Consider the following 20,664-nt stretch of genomic DNA (forward strand, 5'->3'; position numbering starts at 1 on the left):
AATTTGATTAATGCCTAAGAATTCAACGCGAGGTTAACAAAATTTAGGATCAATTAAATAAAGGCTTTTAAAAATTAAAAAAATCGATTGTTCTAAATAGAATTTTGTAAATTTCAAAGAATTCATGTAATCTAAAAAATCCCAAAGAATTTAAAAGAACTGAGGGTGAACTAAAAAAATTTTCAAATCTTTAAAAACCTACTAACTTTTAACTAAAGAAGTGACTAATGACGACAAAAGAATTCAAGTTAAATTCAAAAAACTTCAAATTAAAAAAAAAATGAATTTTAATTTGTGAATAAAACTATTTTACGATTCCTTTGTGAAGAATAAAACAATGATTGAATACTAAAAACAAATATTTATCAAAAACGAATAGTTTTAGCTAGAATTTCCATTTTATAGAGTGGAAAAACAAATTTTTGTGAAACAGGTTTGAAACAGGTTAAAAAAAAACAATTATTTAATTATTTAATGTGAGTTTCAATGCACTGTAAGCTTAAATAAATTTTAATTAATGTATGTAGCAACTAATCAATTTTATTCATATTATACCAAGAATACGAAAAATAGACGACTGGAATTTAAATACGAATTCTAACCTAACTTTTAGATCAGATTTTTAAATAGTAAATATTTCATGTATAAATTAATAAAATATTACTTTTGAGTTCATTTTTGTTTGAAATTAAGTTTATTTAAGTTTATAATCTTTTGAAAATCACAATAAATAGATCAATAATTGTTTTTGTTTTGTTTTGTTTAGAAAAATATTTCTGTCAAAAAGTGGGGTTTTTCACTGTATAATATGTAAATTCAATCTAAAACACTTAATTTCCGTTAAAGTCTTATTTTTAATATCCAATAAATAGTTCAAATCCACACAAAAAATGGTTAAAACACTTTTATTCACCAATTAAAATGCATCTTTAAAATCGTGCCTATTCTTGCTAGTTCGAATCTTTGTCACCAGGTGGCGTATGGAAGTTCAACCATTCCCAATACCACTTGGTGGACTGCAAAGCATTGATTACATAGGAGTTTGACTAAAATTAGTTTTTTTAGACGAAAGTAAGTGAAAAATTGTGATATGACGTGGCTTCTCAGATAGAAAAGCAATTTCTTGAATTATTGAATTTTTGAATTTTCGTAGTTCGTTAAAGTGTGTTTTTCAAAGATGTCGAGAGATTATTTTTTCACTTTGAGAAAACAAAAATTATCAAAAACTTTGATCCTTCTTAGAAATCCTATAAGACTTCTTCAAAATCCTTAAACTTACCCGATTTTTGTTTTAAATTCCTTCAAATTCTTTGCAATAATTTCAAAATCTTTCAAAATATCTCGAAATTGACTAAAATTAATTTTAATCACGTAAAATCTTTAAAATATTCTTAAATTCCTTTAAATCTCTTGACAATCCTTAAAATCTTTTCAAACAACTTTTAAATTAATTGCTTAACATTCTTTAAAGTAGCTAAAACTTGGGGAAATATTTTTAAATCCTTTAAAAATAAACTTTAAAATCCGGACAAGTAGCTAGTTAGTTATTCCTTAAAATCACTTGAACTCTTAGAAATTCTGTACAATTTCTTGATAATTCTTAAATTCTCCCGATTTTTTTAAAATTTCTTCAACTTCTTCAAAATCATTTTAAATCTTTCGAAAATTCTCAAAAATTGACTTAAATTATTTCAAATATCTTGAAATCCTTAAAATCTCTTAAAAATCTTTGAACTTTTTCAAATTCATTGAAATATTTTCAAAAACTCGCCTGAAATTCTTTCAGACCACTAAAATGATCTTAAAACCTTACCAAATAACTTGTAAGTCCTTTGAACTTTTTGAATTATTTTTAAATCCTTTAAAACTCCATAAATTTATTACATCGGTTTTAATAACTTTTCAATAACTCACTTAACTTTCTTTAAAATGACTAAAACTGTCGTAAAATTTTATAAAATCTATTGAAAATCTTTAAATAATTTTGAACTATTCTTGGATTATTTTTAAATCCTTTAAAACGAAACTTTAAGATTCCGCAAAGTTCCTAATAATTTCTTAACATGTATATATTAAAATCTTTTTAAATCACTTTTTTTTTAAATAGATTTAAAAACTTTAAAATCACTAAAACTGTCTTAAGATCTTTAAAATTTTCTTTTAAATCTAGAAAATTTAAAAAATTATTTTTAAATCCTTTAAAAGAAAATATTAAAACCCATCAAGTTTATATAGTAATTCGTTAAAATCACTTGAATTTTCAGAAATTCTTTAAGTTTTTTTTTTTTTTTTTTTTGAAAAAGATATTTAAAAGTTCTGCAAAATTTCAAAAATAATTCGAAATAATTAAAAAAAAATTGATACCTTTGATGATTTCGTAGTTAAATGCCGACTTTTTATTTTCAAAAATAACATAATTTTAAGAGGTGTAAAAATAAATAAAATAATAAATAAAAATAAAATAAATAAATTGAACGATCACATTTTGTTAAGAAACTCAAAACTTCCCAAATTAAAGTTAAATTATTTTTATTTTAAATAGTTAAAAAATCTTTAAAATTGTTCAAAATTTTATTTCAAATTCTTGAAACATTTACATGTTGTTTCACATTTTTTTAATTTTTAATTATTTTGAAACATTTTTCAGACATTGTAAACACATTTTAAAATTATACGATTTTTTTTTTGAAAATTTTCCTAATAATTTCTTTAAAATTCTGCCAAATTAAATCAATTTCGATAAAATCTTCCTCGTTAATTTTTGATTGTTTTGTAAATCTTTCTAAATATTTTTAAATATTCTTTTAAAATTAATTTTTCGAAATAAAAGATCATTTTGAATTTTCCTAATAAATGTTTTTTTTTCTGAAGCCTTTGAAAACTCTTAACAAGATTAAAAATTTTTGTTTGAAATCTGCCAAAATCTATAATTTATGATTATAATTATTATATGAAATCATTTCAAACTTCTAATTAATTTTTTTATTTTTCAAAACTTCTAAATATCTCTGAATTTTACTCAAATTTTTTCTAAGAATTATAGGTATTAAATTCTTATATCAAATTTCAATAAATTGACTTACAATAAAAAAATTTAATTGAAAAATTAATATTTTAACAATCGAAGTTGAGCTTTTTTATTTAGTTTTGAATTTTTAATTTATAATTACGGTTTTTAAACGAACAGTCAGATATTTCTAAATATGAAGAAATTCTTCTTCTTAATTAAAAAATTCAAATTAAGTGGCTTAAAATTGGGATTTTTTAGAGTGAAATAATATTTAAAATTTAATAAAAGTCTTGGATTATAAATATATTATTTTGCAGTTATTTTAAAATTGAAAATGGTTTACAATTAAAATGTTTTAATCAATAAACTTTTAAAAATGAAACTCCATACTAAAGATTTTTCCATTTGCAGCAACATTTGATGTCAGAATCTTGGAAAATGTAGAAGTTGTTTTAAATTTATTCAACTTTAGATTTATGCCTGAAATTTTTTTAGAATTTCTACATATCTTTTAAAATTAATAGAATTTTTTAAACAAATTTTAGAAATTCCTGCAAATTTTTCAAAGATTTTCTTAAAATCTTCCAGATTCTTTTTAACCATTTTGGAAATATTTAAAAATATTTTTGAATTTTCTTTTAAAATATGATTCAAAAATGAAGAATTATTTTCAATTTTCCTGTGAAGCTTACGGAAATAATTTTATTCTTTTAAAGCCTTTCACAATTCTTAAAAAGTTTCTCAATTGTTTTCTCGAATCGGCAAAATTCTACAGTTCGTTTTAAATTATTTTAAGTCATTTCAAGTTCTAAATTAATTTTGAATCTTTTCAAAACTCATAAATATCTCTTAAAATTAGTCAAATTTTTCCACAAAAAATAAGTGTTCAAATTCTATTTAAACACCAAAATTCAACAATTCCAATTACAATTTAAACATTTTTTAAAAGAATTTATATGTCAAACAATTTAATTTTAAATTGTTTAATTTCAACAATTTATTTTATTGTTATATATTAAATAAATAATAATTAAATAATAATTAATATTTAATAATTAAGTTTCAGTCGAAGTTTTGCATTTCTTAAATTACGGAGACTTTCGAATTCAATAGGTTCAATTTTTAACGTTAAAATTTGAAAATTATTAATTTTAAACGAATTTAGAATCGTTTTAACAAATCAATTATTGTTCCCCTTTAAAAATAAATTATATTTCCATTTAATCAAAACGAATAATCAAATATTTAAAAAATTGCAACTTCAAACGCTTTTCATTTTTAATTATTTAAGTGTTCAAGACTGCATTTCAAAATTCTTTAAATTAATAATAAAAATCTGGAATGAACATTTTTTAAAGTAGAAAATTTTCAAATTACTTTTCTTCAAAATATTTGTAAAATTGCCGGTGAAAAAATTCACTCTCATTTCCCAGTCTAAAAAGTTGAGTGAATTTAAAAGGATTCAAGTAATTAAAAAAAAAAGAGAATCCCAAAGAATTAAAAAAAATTCAGGCTGAATTCCCGAAAAATCTTCAAATATCTTCAACAATTTTTGCAACTCTATCATTTTTTAATACTTAAAGTGACTGATGACTACAAAACAATTCAAGTTAAATTCAAAAGAATTCAAATGAATTGGGACAATTTAGAAATTGGAATTTTTTTGATTACAATCAATTTTGAGTGAATTTAGAAAAATTTAAAAGAAAAGATCAGAATTGGATGAAATTAATTAAAAATTAAGCTGAATTTAAAAATCAATCAAGTGAATTGAAAACAATTTAAAAATATGGAACAATTAATTTTATTGGATAGAATTGAGTGAATTTAGAAGAAATCAAAAGAATTGAAAAGGATTTAGGATAAATTAGTTAGAATGCAGGCTGAATTACAAATGAATTTCAAAAAATATTTGAAAATCTCTTCCAATCTTTGGAAGTCTTCAAACTACTGAAATATTTTTTTAATTTATGGAAATCTTTTCAAATTTCCTAAAATATTTCGAATTATTTGATTAAATTAACCTATTCGAATATTCCGAATTTTAAACAATAAAATCGACTCGAAATACGTATAAAGTTTCGCAAGTTTATTATAAATAATGTTGTTTTTTTTCAATTTCTGGGGATTTATTACAATTTTTAATTAATAGTTAAAATTCTTAACCAAAAAGAGAATTTTTCAATAAAATACATAAACTCTAGTCAAAATATTTGTATTTTTAACTAGAAATGATTGACTTTCAAACAAATTTAGTTGAATTTTGAACTAAACAAGGTGATTTTTCACCTAAAATGATAAATATTTAACTGGACTACTTTTAATTTTCAACCAAAAAGGTGAATTTTCAAATAAAAAGTTTAATTTCTACCAAAAAGTACGAAATTTTTGTTAAAAAAGGATAAATTGTCAAGCAAAAATCGAATCTTAAACTAAAAATGAGATATATTTAACTAGAATTGATAAATTTTTAATTAAAAAGACCATTTTTAACCAATTAGAAGAAAAATAATTGAGTTTCTACTCGAATAGTTAAATATGAAATAAAAAAATTAATTTTTAGCAAAAGAAAAAACGAATTTTCAACCAAATAACTTATTTTTCAAAGAAAGAGTTGAATATTTCAACTAAGAAAGATTTTTTAGTCAAGATAGAGAAAAAATAATTGCAAACAAACTTTAGAATTTTCAACCAAACTAGTTGAATTTTCAAGAAAATAATTAAATTTTCTAACAAATAGTAAAAATTTGGGAGAAAAATAGATCAATTCTGAAGCAAGAATATAATAGACGAATTTTTAATTTGAAAAAATGAACTTTTAACCAACAAATATGACGTTTCTACCACAAAATGAGTTTTTAATTCAAATTACAATTTTTCTACCTAAAAAGACGAGTGAACAAAAAAAAAGTTTCTTTTTTTGCGGAAAAAAAATATTTTTAAATAATTAGTTGAATTTAAAAAAAATAATGATAGTTTCAACAAAATAAATATAGCAGAATTTATAAACAAATGAATTATCTGATTGAAAACGACCATTTTTGTCAAAAATTTCTTTTTTATTTTAAAAATTTGGTCAAAAATGAAACTATTTGGTGGAAAATTAACTATTTTGTTGCAAAATTCTTTTTTGTAAAAATATTCCTCTTGAAGCTTGGAAATTTTTCTTTTTAGTTTAAAAATGTCCTGCTTTCAGCAGAAATTGATTCTTTTCTAATTTAAAAACGAAACTTTTTTGCAAAAAGTTAAATTTTTTTGGCTCAGAAGTCAATTATTTGAAATAAAATTACGTTTTTGTTAAAAAATCATATTTTTATGTTGAAAATTTAACTGTTATATAGAAAATTCGTATTTCTGGCTTTATATTTTAATAGTTTGGCAGAAAATACAAAGTTTTGGTTTGAAAAATAAGTTTCTTGTTAAAATTGTGTTTTTTTTTAAATTTTAAATTGAACTATTAGGTTTAAAATTGATTTATTTTGTTGAAGTTTTGTTCTTTTTTTTAGAAAATGAATCTTCTTAGTTGAAAATTCAACTCTTTTGTTAAAAATTCATATTTTTAATCAAAAAAGTTACCTCTTTTTGAAGAAACTAAATATTTTTTGGCTAAAAATGCAACTGTTAAGTTAAAAATCAATCTGCCTTGATTTAGGATTGAATTAATTTGTTGACAATTCTTTTTTTTTTTATTATTAAATTCAACTTATTTGTATGGAAATTTGAACTATTTTGAGAAAATTCTTTTTTTTTGTCATTGGCAATTAATTTTTTAAACTGAAAATTTAACTATTAGACTTGTGGTTGAGAATTGATATATTTTATTCAAAATATCGTTTTTCTTTTGGTAGAAAATTATTCCTCTTGGTTTAGAATTTAACTATTTGTTTAAAAATATATCTGACACAAAATAGATTTATTATTAAATGAAAATTAATAATATTAATATTTAATATAATAATATTAATATTATTATTTAATATAATAATATCAATAATAAATGAATATTATTAAATAAGTAAATACAGTTTTACAATACACATTTTAAAATAGAAATTTGAACACTGTTATTAGCAAATTGTAAGGTTAAAAATTGCAAATTCTTCCTAGAAAATTGTAATATGTACAAATAATCACCATTAATTTTAATTTAAAAAAATTGTTCATTGCAAGATTAATTCTTTATTTTACAATATTCATTTTACTAACTTCAGTTTAAAATTTTAAGTCGTAAAATTTCCCTTTTTTATTGTATAATTGTTTATGGGAGAATTTTTTGGCACAATTTTTTACAGTACAATCTTTATTAAAATCTTTATTTTTTTTTAGGTCAAGGAAAATTTTCGATTGTGCAAAATAGTTGAATTCCCAACTAAAACAGAATAGTTTTCAACCAAAAATTTTTAACAAACAGTTTTCGAATTTTCTACCCATAAATAAGAATTTTCAACAAAATACGTCCATTTCCAACCAAATATAGTTTAATTTTTAACTGAGAAGATTCAATTTCCACCAAAAAAAATTTAAGTTTTCTAGAAAATACAAGAACCTTTTTTACAGAATATTTCAAGCTTCTGTTGCATTTTCGGCCAAAAAAGATTTAATTTATGTCAAAAGAGATGAAGTTTTTAACTAAAAAGACATTTTTTTCACAAAACAGCTGAATTTTCAACCAAAAAGATGACTTTTCTGAAGAAAAAAAAAGAATCTTTAACAAAATACATCAATTTAAAATGAAATAGTCGAATTTCGAAGTAAAAAAAAGATGCAATTTTACCAAAATAATTATTTTTTTAACCAAAAAGCTTGGTTTTTATCCAAATAGTATAATTTTCTGCCAAACTGTTAAACATTTAAAGCCAAAAAGACAAATATTTCTATAAAATAGTTGAATTTTTACCCTCGAAATATGATTTTTTAACAAAAACTTAATTTTCTGTCAAATAATTGAATTGTTAACCAAAATAATTTAATTTTCTACAAAAAATAGAATTTTTAACCACAAAATGATAAAAATTTGTACGAGAAGAGATGAATTTAAAAAAAAATCAAAAAAAGGCGTTGAAGTTTTTACGAAAAAAGATTTTTTTTAGTCAAGAGGAAAAAAATTCAACAAAGTTATTGAATTTACAAGTTAAAAAACGAACATTTGATCAAAAAAAGTTAATTTTTAACCAAATAGTTTCATTATCCACCAAGAAAGATTTTTCAGTCAAGAGGGAAAAATTCTACTAAGTTATTGCATTTTCAAGCCAAAAAAAAAACTTTTTTTTTACAAAAAAGTTATTTTTCCACCAAATATAGTTGAATTTTCAAAAAAACAAAGTTAAATTTCAAACAAACCGTTGTTTTTGCAACCAAATAGTTTAATTTTCTACCAAAATGTTAAAATTGAAAGCCAAAGATGATTTTTCTACAAAAAAGTGGAATTTTCATCTTAAAAATACGATTTTTCAACAAACAGTTAATTTTCTACAAAAAAGATGTATTAAAAAAAATGCCAACAAAAGTGTTGAATTGTCCACTAAGAAATATTTTTCAGTCAAGGGGGCAAAATTCTACTAAGTTATTGCATTTTCAAGCCAAAAAAAACGATTGTCTTTAACAAAACAAGTTAGTTTTCCACCAAATATAGTTGAATTTTCTATAAATTAATAAAATTTTAAAAGTTAAAAACACAAATTTAAAAAAAAAGTTAATTTCGAAACAAACCGTTGTTTTTTCAACAAAATTGTCAAAATTTTCAGCTAAAAAGACGAATTTTCACAAGCCAGTGAATTTTCAAAAAAAAGTTAATTTTTAAACAAAACTTTGTTTTTTCAGCCAAATAGTTTAATTTTCTACCAAAATGTTAAATTTTGAAGACAAAGATTATTTTTCTACAAAAAAGTGCAATTTTAAACTAAAAAATACGATTTCTCAACAAACAGTTAATTTTTTACAATAAAACAGTTGAATTTTCGAAAAAAAAGTTAATTTTTAACCAAATAATCAAATTTTCTACCAAATTGTTAAAATTTTCAGCTAAAAAGACGAATTTTCAACAAAACTGTTGAATTTTCAACTAAGAAAGATTTTTCTGTCAAGGGGACAAAAAATTTTACTAAGTTGTTGCATTTTCAAGCAAAAAAAAAAACTAATTTTTTACAAAAAAAGTTAATTTTCAACAAAATATAATTGAATTTTCTAGTAATTTGTTAAAAGTTTAAGTTAAATAGACAAAATTTCCAATAAAACAGTTGAATTTTCGAAAAAGGTCATTTTTAATCAAATAGTCGAATTTTCTACCAAATTGTAAAAATTTTCAGCTAAAAAGACGAAATTTCAACAAAACAGTTGAATTTTCAAAAAAAAGTTAATTTTTAAACAAAACGTTGTCTTTTCAACCAAATAGTTTAATTTTCTATCAAAATGTTAAATTTTGAAGACAAAGACGATTTTTCTACAAAAAAGTACAATTTTCAACTTAAAAATACGATTTTTCAACAAACACTTAATTTTTTACAAAAAAGTTGCATTTTCAAGCCAATACAAAAACAATTTTTTACAAAAAAAATTATTTTTCAACAAAGTATAGTTGAGTTTTCTAGTAATTCGTTAAAATTTTAAGTTAAAAAGACAAAATTTCCAATAAAACAGTTGAATTTGCGAAAAAAAGGTCATTTTTAATCAAATAGTTGAATTTTCTACCAAATTGTTAAAATTTTCAGCTAAAAAGACGAAATTTCAATCAGACAATTGAATCCTTCACCAAAACATCAATTTTTTACCAATCACATTTTGATTTTTAACCAAAAATAATTAAATGTGTACAAAAAAAGATACATTTTTTAATCAAAAGGAAAAATTTTCAACAAAACTGTTCAATTTTTAACCCAAAAATTGGTCTACCGAACGATTGAAATTTCAAGTCAAAAATTTGTATTTTCTAAGAAAAATTATGCCCGGAAAAATCTATAAATACCTGGGCAATACATTCTACTACGAAAATTTTTGAAATTAAAACAAAAAAATAATAATCCAACGATCAATTCAAAATAAAAAAAGCAATCTTCAAATCCCCTTCTTTCTCTTTTTTTTCCAAGTCCTACAATTTGCAATTTTAATTTTACAAAAAAAAAATATATATATATTTAAAAAGAATATTTTAAAAATTTTGAAACCTACCGTGACAGCGTTAATGTCGCTTTCGTGTCCCGGGAAAGTTTGTTTGCAAGAGCCTTCGCGAATGTCCCACAATTTTGCACTCGCGTCGCACGCACCGGAAACGAAGGTGCGCATATCTGGTGCAAGTGAAAGAGACATTACATCCCCCGTGTGTCCGATGAAGGAGGTACACTGCTGTCCAGTTTCGATGTCCCAGAGAGCACTAAAAAATAAAAAAATTTAGTATTTACACCCAATAATAAAAGATCTCTGAAAAATCCGCCGAGTCGAGTAGAATTTTCTCTTGTGGTTGTTTTTTTATTTTATTTTAATTTTTTGTTTAATTGGTCACACGAAATCTCGAAAATCTCGCACTCATTTTTGTTGAGTACCTTACCTAATTGGTTGCATACTCCTTGAATATGACTTTAAGTGGCTGTTTGAAATTTATTTCAAATGAGAGAAGATTAATTTCTACAAAAAAGACCAATTTTCAACAAAATACAGAAAATTTCAACTATAAAAAATTAATTTTCAACCAAAAAATGACGGATTTTCAATAAAGAAGTTAGATTTTTAATCAGAAAGATGATCTTCCAATTTAAATTCTGAATCTTATAAAAAAAAATTAATTCGTTATGGAATACAGAAATTTTTAACAAAAAATGACGAATTTTCAACAAAGAAGTTAGATTTTTAATCAGAGAGATGAATTTTCAATTAAAATTTTTAATCTTAAAAAAAATGTCTTCGTAATAAAATGCAGGAATTTTTAATTAAAGAAATAAACTTGCGACCAAACAAGATTAATTTTATACTAACAAGATTTATTTTCTGCTAAAGAATAACCATTTATAACAAAATACATGAATTTTCAACCAAAAAGGGAATAGATAAATTTTTTAGCTACAAAAATTTATTTTCATAAAAAAAAAAAATTCAAACAAAGAAAAAGGTAAATTTTTTTTAACTAAAACTATAAATCTCCAACTGAATTAGTAGAATTTCAAACAAAAAGATAAAAATTTAACTAAACAAAAAAAAACAAATTTACAACAAAATAAAGGAAATTTGTACTATAAAAGATTAATCTTTAAGCAAAAAATGACAAATTTTCAACAAAGAATTTAAATTTTCAGTCAGAGAGATGAATTTTCAATTAAAATTTTACATCTTAAAAAAAAGGAATTCTTAATAAAATACAAGAATTTTTAATCAAAGAAATAAACTTGCGACCAAAAATATTAATTTTATACAAACAAGATTTTTTCCTGCCAAAATATAATAATTTATAACAAAATAAAAGAATTTTTAACTAAATAAATAAATTTTCTGCTCAAAATGGAATAGATCAATTTTTTAGCTACAAACATTTATTTTCATAAAAAAACGGTTAAATTTTTTAAAATAAGCCGATAAATCTCAAACTGAAATAGTTGAATTTCAAACCAAAAAATAAAAATTTACAACAAAATACAGGAAATTTCAACTATAAAAGATTAATTTCCAACCAAAAAATGACGAATTTTCAACAAAGAATTTAAATTTTCAGTCAGAAAGATGAATTTCCAATTAAAATTTTAAATCTCCAAAAAAAATGACTTCGTAATAAAAGACAGGAATTTTTAACCAAAGAAATAAACTTGCGACCAAAAAAGATTAATTTAATATTTACAAGATTTATTTTCTGCTACAGAATAACAATTTATAACAAAATACATGAATTTTCAACTAAAAAGGGAATAGATCAATTTTTTATCTACAAAAATTTATTTTCATATAAAAAAAAATATTTTAAACAAAGAAAAAATTAAATTGATTTAAACTAAAACTATGAATCTTCAACTGAAATAGTTGAATTACAAACAAAGAGATGAAAATTTAACTAAACAAAAAATACTAATTAACAACAAAATACAGGAAATTTAAGCTATAAAAAATTAATTTTCAACCAAAAAATGACGCATTTTCAACAAAGAAGTTAAATTTTCAATTAAAATTTTAAATCTCCAATAAAAATAATTCGTAATAAATTACAGGAATTTGCAACTAAGAATGGAATAGATAAATTTTTTAGCTAAAAAAATTTATTTTCATAAAAAAAATTGAAAAAAAGAAAGGTTAAATTTTTTTAACTAAAACGATAAATCTCCAACTAAAATAGTTGAATTTCAAACAAAAAGATGAAAATTTAACTAAACAAAAAAAAGACGAATTTTCAACAAAGAAGTTAAATTTTCAGCCAGAGAGATGAATTTTTAATTTTAAAAAATGAATTCGTTATGGAATACAGAAATTTTTGACCAAAAATAAAAACTTGCGACCAAAAATATTAATTCTATATATAAGATTTATTTTCTGCCGAAGAATAACAATTTATAACAAAATATATGAATTTTCAACTAAAAATGGAATAGATCCATTTTTTAGCTACAAAAATTTATTTTCATAAAAAAAAATTGAAAAAAAAGAAAGGTTAAATTTTTTTAACTAAAGCGATAAATCTCCAACTAAAATAGTTGAATTTCAAATAGAAAAATAAAAATTTAATTAAAATTTTAAACCTTAAAAAAAAAAATTAATTCGTAATAAAATACAGGAATTTTTAACTAAAGAATAACAATTTTAAACAAAATACATGAATTTTCAAGTAAAAATGGAATAAATAAATTTTTTACCTACAAAAATTTATTTTCAGCCAAAAGAAAAAAAAACAAATTTTCAAAAAAAGAAAAGGTTTAATTTTTTTAACTAAACCGATAAATCGCCAAATAAAATAATTAAATTTCAAACAAAAAGATGAAAATTGAACAAAACAAAAAAATACAAATTTACACCAAAATAAAGGAAATTTGTACTATAAAAGATTAATTTCCAACCAAAAAATGACGAATTTTCAACAAAGAAGTTAAATTTTCAGTCAGAGAGATGAATTTCCACTTTGAATTCTGAATCTTATAAAAAAAAATGAATTCGTTATGGAATACAGAAATTTTTAACCGAAAAAATAAACTTGCGGACAAGAATGTTTAATTTTATAAACACAAGATTTATTTTCTGCCAAAGAATAACAATTTATAATAAAATAAGGGAATTTTCAACTGAAAAGATAAATTTTGAGCTCAACCTGGATAAGTTAAATTTTTTAGATACAAAAATTAATTTTCTAACAAAAAAAAAAACAACAAAAAAATTCTCAAAAAAGAAAAGGTTTAATTTTCAACTAAAACGATAAATCTCCAACTGAAATAGATCAACTTCAAACAAAAGATGAAATTTCAACTAAAATAATAAACCTTTAACTGGAAGTGTTGAATTTTTGAAAAAAAAAACAATACAAATTCACAACAAAATACATGAAATTTGAACTATAAAAGATTCATTTTAAACCCAAAAGACGAATTTTCAATTAAAATTATGAATCTCCATAAAAAAAATTAATTTTTAAGAAATTCCCTGAATTTCAGAAAAAAATTATATTTTTTATTTATATTATTTTATATATATTATATTTCAACATATTGGCAGAGAATACAAAGTTTTTGTTTAAAAAATAACTATTTTGTTAGAATTGTGTCTTTTTAAATTTGAAATTAAACTACTTGATTTGAAATTGATGTATTTTGTTGAAGTAGCGTTCTTTTTTTTAGAAAAATGAATTTTTAAGAAAGTCCACGAATTTCAAGAAATAATAATAAGAATTTCGAACAAAATACATAAAGGTTGAACTAAAAATATCAATTTTTAGCTAAAAATCAAACGGTAAATTTTTCATCTACAACGAAAAAGATAACTTTCTAATCCACAAGATTAATTTTCTAACAAAGAATAAGAATTTTCAACAAAATAGATGAATTTTTAAACAAACAGTTTACTTTTCAATTAAAAAGATCAAGTCTTAGCCATAAATGGAACGGTTAGATTAGTCAGTTACAAAAATTAATTTTCAAAACAATATTCAAATTTTCATCCAATGTGATGAACTCTCAAATAAAACGATAAATCTTCTGAATTTTAAACAAAAAAAATCGAATTTTCAACTAAAATTAAGAGTTTTTAAATGGAATAGATAAATTTTTAACCAACATGATTATTTTTACATAAAAAAATAAGAATTTTCAAGCAAATACATGAGTTTTCAACCAAATAGTTTAATTCACATCTGGAAAAGGTCAATTTTCAGCCAAAGATCGAACAGTTCGATTTTTTAGTTAAAGAAATTAATGATAAAAAAAAATGATTTTCAAAAAAATAGTTAAATTTTTTAACAAAATAATAAAATACCAACAAAAACGATAATACTTCTAAATTAAAAGAAAATAAATAAATTGGTAACTTCAATTATGAATTTTTAAAGGGAATTGTTAAATTTTTAACCATAAAGATGAATTATCGACCAACCAGATTAATTTTTTTACCAAAACATAAGAATTTCCAACTAAAACGACAAATCTTCTCAATTTCAAATAAAAAAATAATATTTTTAACTAAAATTATGAATCTTTAAATGAAATAGTTAGATTTGTTAACCAAAAAGATAAATGTTCAACAAGCAAGATTAACTTTCTACTAAAGAATAAGAATTTTCAATCAAATACTAGAATATTCAACCAATTAGTATAATTTACAATTGGAAAAGATCAATTTTTAGCCAAAAATGGAATTTTTAGATTTTTAAGTTACTACAACAATTTTTTAACCAGTGGTGAATTTTCAATTAAAACTATAACTCATCTAAATCTTAAAACAAAAAAAATGGATTTTTCAAATAAAATTACGAATTTTTAAATGAAACAGTTGAATTCTTAACAAAAAAAAAAAGAATTTTCGACAAATTACAAGAAATATCAATCAAATAATTTAATTCACTACTGGAAAAGATCAAATTTCAGCCAAAAAAGGAATCGTTATATTGTTAAGTTACAAAAATAAGTTTTCAACGAAAAAGAAAAGTATTTTCAACCAATTAGTTTTTAAGTTAAAAAAAAAAATTATTAAATAAAAGAGAAGTATTTACACAAAAAAATGGTTGAATGTACTACAAAACAGAGTTTTCAACAGAATACAATAATTTTCAACCAAATAAATTAATTCAAAACTGTAAAGGATCAATTCTCAGTCAAAAAGCCAATAGTTAGATTTTTAAATTACAAAAATAAATTTTCAACTAGAAAGAAAGGCAATTTCAACCAAATTGTTGAATTTTTAACTTACAAATATAAATTTTTAAACGAAAAAAAAGTATTTTCAAAAAATATCTTCAGTTTTCTACAAAAAAAAAAAAAAAAAGAAAGTCGGCCTTCATGTGAAAGTAAGATAAAGTATAGTAAAGTATAGTAAAAAAATGTACCATGACATATCGCCGGAACTGGTAACAATTTGGTTGTCGTCAAGAAACCGACAGCAGGAAAGGTAACCAGTGTGTCCCGGAAGTTCTCTGCTGACACGGACATTTCCTTCTCTAGTTTTAAGGCTGTAGATGGAACAAATATTGTCCAATCCACCGCAAGCTACGTAACTTCCAGAGGGTGCGTAAGCGCATGTCATTACCCACGAAGAACGCAGTGGGATGGCGTGAACTTTATTCGTCGTGTAACTATCCCAAACGATCAGCTTTCCATCTTGTGAGGCTGATACCAGATTTCTACAAAAACACCACATTTTACCCAAAATTCGACACTTTTATTGTACAATGCGCCATTTTTGTTCGATTCAATGTACAATTTTTATACTAAACTGTCTATTGTACAAGTTTATTGTACAAATTGTGTCGTACAATTTTGATTTTTAAAACTTCCATTTTTGTCCATTTTCAATCTAGTTGTTTTTTCTTCTGCTTTTTTGTACAATACAATACTGTACAATCTTCAATGTACATTGTACAACATTTATTCTATGGGGGTATTTTACAATTATTTATTTAAAATATTGTACAATTTTCATTCTACAAGCTTCGATTATCACTTTTGGTTCTATAAGCCTCGATTTTCAATTTTTAATCTATAATTTTCATTGTACCGTTTTCATTTTATAAGACTTCAAATGTCACCATATACTATTCTTTATAGAATCAAAACTGTACAATATTTATTCTATAGACATGTTTTATTCTACATTTTTCATTCTCCAGAATTTAATTTTTGACTTCCATTGTACAATATTTTTACTATATTTACCAAAAAATTATACAATTTTGATTCTATAAGCATCGATTTTCAATTTTAGTTCTATGAGCTTCAATTTCCAATTTCAATTCTATAAGCTTCGATTTCCAATTTCAATTCTATAAGCTTCGATTTCCAAATTGGATTCTATAAGCTTCGATTTCCAATTTTGATTCTATGAGCCTCGATTTCCAATTTTGATTCTATAAGCTTCGATTTCCAAAATCGATTCTATAAACTTCGATTCTATAAGCTTCGATTCCGATTTTGATTTTATAAGCTTTGATTTGCAATGTTGATTCTATAAGCTTCGATTTAAAATTTTGATTCTATAAGCTTCGATTTTCAAATTTGATTCTATATGCTTAGATTTTCAAATTTGATTCTATAAGCTATAAGCTTCGATTTCCAATTTTGATTCTATAAGCATCAATTTTCAATTTTGATTCTATAAGCTTCGATTTTCAAATTGGATTCTATAAGCATTGATTTCCAAATTTGATTCTATATGTAACGTGCGTCGAAAAAAGGGGACTTACTCTGAAAAGTAAAATTTTCCAAAGCGAGCTGTCGAAGACGACCAGATTAATGCAACTTTTAGGAGAGAGGGAACACTCACGAAATCTTCCCTCTCCACTTCCCACTACATTCTTACGGAAAGAGATAGGTCGTAGACGCGGCTCACGAACAGGGTATAAATGAGACGCGTTAATTTTGTGGTCAGTGGTGGGAGTAGTTTAACAGAATCACAAGCTCTCGAGCAAAAGCCCGATTTCTTGAATACCTAACAACTCAACTATTAGCAATAATAATGCTCGGATTTTTTTCTCAATAGTTTCTTCAAAAGGAATAGCTCAAAAACTATCGGAAAGTGCAAAAATCTCGATTTTTATTTGTTTAGAGTAAGCCCCCTTTCTTCGATGCACGTCACGTATGCTTTGATTTCCAAATTTTATTCTATAAGCTTCGACTTCCAATTTCAATTCTATAAGCTGCGATTTCGAAACTTCATTCTATATGCTTCGATTTCCAATTTTGACTCTATAAACTTCGATTTTCAATTTTGATTCTATAAGCTGCGATTTCCAAATTTGATTCTATACGCTCAGATATCCAAATTTGATTTTATAAGCTTCGATTTCAAATTTTGATTCTATAAACTTTGATTTTCAAATTGGATTCTATAAACTTCAATTTTATAAGCTTCGATTTCTAATTTTGATTTTATAAGCTTCGATTTCAAAATTGCATTCTATAAACTTCGATTCTATGAGCTTTTATTTCCAATTTCGAGTCTATAAGCTTCGATTTCCAATTTCGATTCTATAAGCTTCGATTTTCAATTTTGATTCTATAAGCTGCGATTTCCAAATTTGATTCTATATGCTTAGATTTCCAATTTTGATTCTATAAGCTTCGATTTCCAATTTCGATTCTATAAACTTTGATTTCCAAATTGGATTCTATAAACTTCGATTCTATCAGCTTCAAATTCTAATTTTGATTCTATAAGCTTCGATTTCCACATTCGATTCTATAAGCTTGAATGTCCAAATTGCATTCAATAAACTTCGATTTTATTAGCTTCTATTTCCAATTTCGACTCTATAAGCTTCGATTTCCAATTCTGATTCTATAAGCTTCGATTTCCAAATTCGATTCTATAAGCTTGAATTTCCAAATTGCATTCAATAAACTTCGATTTTATTAGCTTCTATTTCCAATTTTGATTCTATAATCTTCATCGTTACGATTTCATTTGATAAGCCTTCAATTTTCCATTTTTACCGTACAATATTATTTCTAAAATCAAAATTGTACCATTTTTATTCTATAGGTACGTTTTATTCTACAAAATTTAATTTTTAACTTCCATTGTACAATATCTTTACTAGGTATATAAAAAATATTACACAATTTTGATTCTATAAGCTTCGATTTCCAATTTTGATTTTATAATCTTCATTGTTAAGTTTTCATTTGATAAGCCTTCAATTTTTAATTTTTACCGTACACTATTCTTTCTAGAATCAAAATTGTACAATAATTATTCTATAGGTACGTTTTATTCTACATTTTTCATTCTACAAAATTTAATTTTTAATTTCCATTTGTCAATATCTTTATTGTACAATATGGAATTTTCATTCTGTAAATTTTAATTTACAATTTTACATGTAATTTTAATGCTAAAATTTTTATTTTATAACAGAGTATCTATTCAAATCCCTGACAATTACTGGTTTTTCCCATATATCTCAAGATTATGTAAAAATACTTTGGTAAATTACATTACAAGACAATATATTCTTAAATATATGATCACCATCGAATGATTGAATAAATAAATAATACTAAAAACATAATTAATCATTTCTTGAATTTGTTCCTAAAGTCCATGAATTGCAATAAAAATTCAAACAAAATTTTTATTTTATCTTCAAGTACTTAATTTCACAAAAAAATTGAATAGTTAAATTTTTTAATTACAAAAATTAATTCTCAACAAAAAAAAAACGAAATTTTAAAAGAATAGTTAAATTTTCGACCAAAGTAATGAATTTTCAACTAAAGCGATAAATCTTCTGAATTTTAAACAAAAAATTAAATTAACAACTAAAATTATAATTCTTTAAATGGAATAGTTAAATTTTTAAGTAGAAAATAAAACGAAAAAGAAACAAGATGAATTTGTAATGAAAATAAAGAATCTTCAGACAAAAAAATTTTTTTAAACAAAATACATGATCTTACAACCAAAAAGATGAATTTTTAACCAACAGTATTAATTTTCAACCAAACAATACAAATTTTCGAAAAAAATCGTAAAATAAATAAATAAATAAATTTTTAATTACAATTTTTCTTTCATGGTAGAAAACTCATTGTGTTGGTTGAAAATCAATCTTTGTAGTTAAAAATTCATTTCCTTGGTTGAAAATTCCATTGTATTGTAAAAACTCTATGTATTTTTGTTTAAATTCATGTTTTTTTGTTTGAATTTTGTATTTTTTTGTTTTGAATTTAAATTGAAAATTCAACTCTTTGGTTAAAAATTGTCCTACTCTCTTCTATGTATTTTCTTGAACATTCGTATTTTTTTGTAGAAAATTCAGCTTTTTGGTTAAAAATTTCTTTTATTAGAAGACGATTCAATTATTTTCGTTGAAAATTTAACTCTTTTTTAAAATAATTTTTTCGGTTGAAAATTAATTTTTGTTACTAAAAAAAAAAAAAATTACAATTATTAACTATTATTTTTCAATTCAATTTCCAGGTGTTTTTTTAAATTTATAAACAAAAAGGATTTTAGTTTAACATTAATTACAGTTGAATTCAATCAAAAGACGAATTTTCAATTAAGAAAGATTTTTTAGGCTTAAGAGAGAAGAAAAATCAACCAAACTTTTGAATTCTCAAGCAAAAATACAAATTTTTAGTTCAAAGATTTTAATTTCCATAAAAAAAATTGTAACTAAATTGTTAAATCCAAAGTTACTTTTAGAAATTTAAAAGCATAATTAATTTTTTATTGAAATTAAAACAAAATTAAGCACTCTCTAGAATAAATTCCCGGACAATTCTACGTTTCCCCGATGAGTAGATACCCTGGTATAATATTTTGGTTAAAAATTTTCATTACACAATAATTATTCTAGAATTTTTAATTTGCAATTTTAATTTTAGAGCAGATATTAAATTTTGATTTTCTTAGTCCAATATTCACTCTACAAGCTTCAATTTACAATTTGAACTATACAATGTAAATTCGACAAGCTTGAATTTTTAACTTTCAGTGTACAATATTAATTTGAAGATTCAATAAACAACTTTCATTTAATAAAATTAATTTTCTAATTAATTAAACTATCATGCTCTAATATTCTATTTACATTTTTGACTGTACAATATTCATTATTTAATTAATATTGTACAATTTATTTATTTAATCTACCTTCTATATCCTACAATTCTACATTCATTCTCTCTAAATATTATTTGTACAATTTTCAACGTACAATTTTTTAAGCAATTTCTACATAAAATATGATATTTTCATGTGACAATTCAGATTTTTTATTGTCAAACTATCAAATTACATACACTTGATTTTGAAATGATTCTACAAAAGCTTCGATTGCCAAATTGGATTTTATAAACTTCGATACTATAAGCTTCAATTTCCAAATTAGATTCTATAAACTTCGATTCTATAAGCTTTGATTTCCACATTTGATTCTACAGGCTTCGATTTCTAATTTCGATTCTATAAGCTTCGATTTCCAATTTTGATTCTACAAGCTTCGATTTTCAATTTTGATTCTAAAAGCATCGATTATCAATTTT

General features: G+C 22.7%; 1 protein-coding gene across 2 annotated transcripts in view; it reads right to left on the bottom strand.

Annotated features, from left to right (window-relative positions):
- Positions 1-20,664, bottom strand: part of LOC117183006 (guanine nucleotide-binding protein G(I)/G(S)/G(T) subunit beta-1) — a 49,066-nt gene that overhangs the window by 13,184 nt on the left and 15,218 nt on the right. For both annotated transcript variants that reach the window (XM_033376140.1, XM_033376148.1), the window contains 2 exons: positions 15,504-15,797; positions 10,175-10,376 (listed from right to left, as the gene is read on the bottom strand). In XM_033376140.1, the coding sequence (XP_033232031.1) occupies positions 10,175-10,376; positions 15,504-15,797 (496 nt within the window). The remainder of the gene's footprint in view (positions 1-10,174; positions 10,377-15,503; positions 15,798-20,664) is intronic.

The sequence above is a fragment of the Belonocnema kinseyi genome, chromosome 1 (assembly GCF_010883055.1).
Source record: "Belonocnema kinseyi isolate 2016_QV_RU_SX_M_011 chromosome 1, B_treatae_v1, whole genome shotgun sequence".
NCBI lineage: Eukaryota > Metazoa > Arthropoda > Insecta > Hymenoptera > Cynipidae > Belonocnema > Belonocnema kinseyi.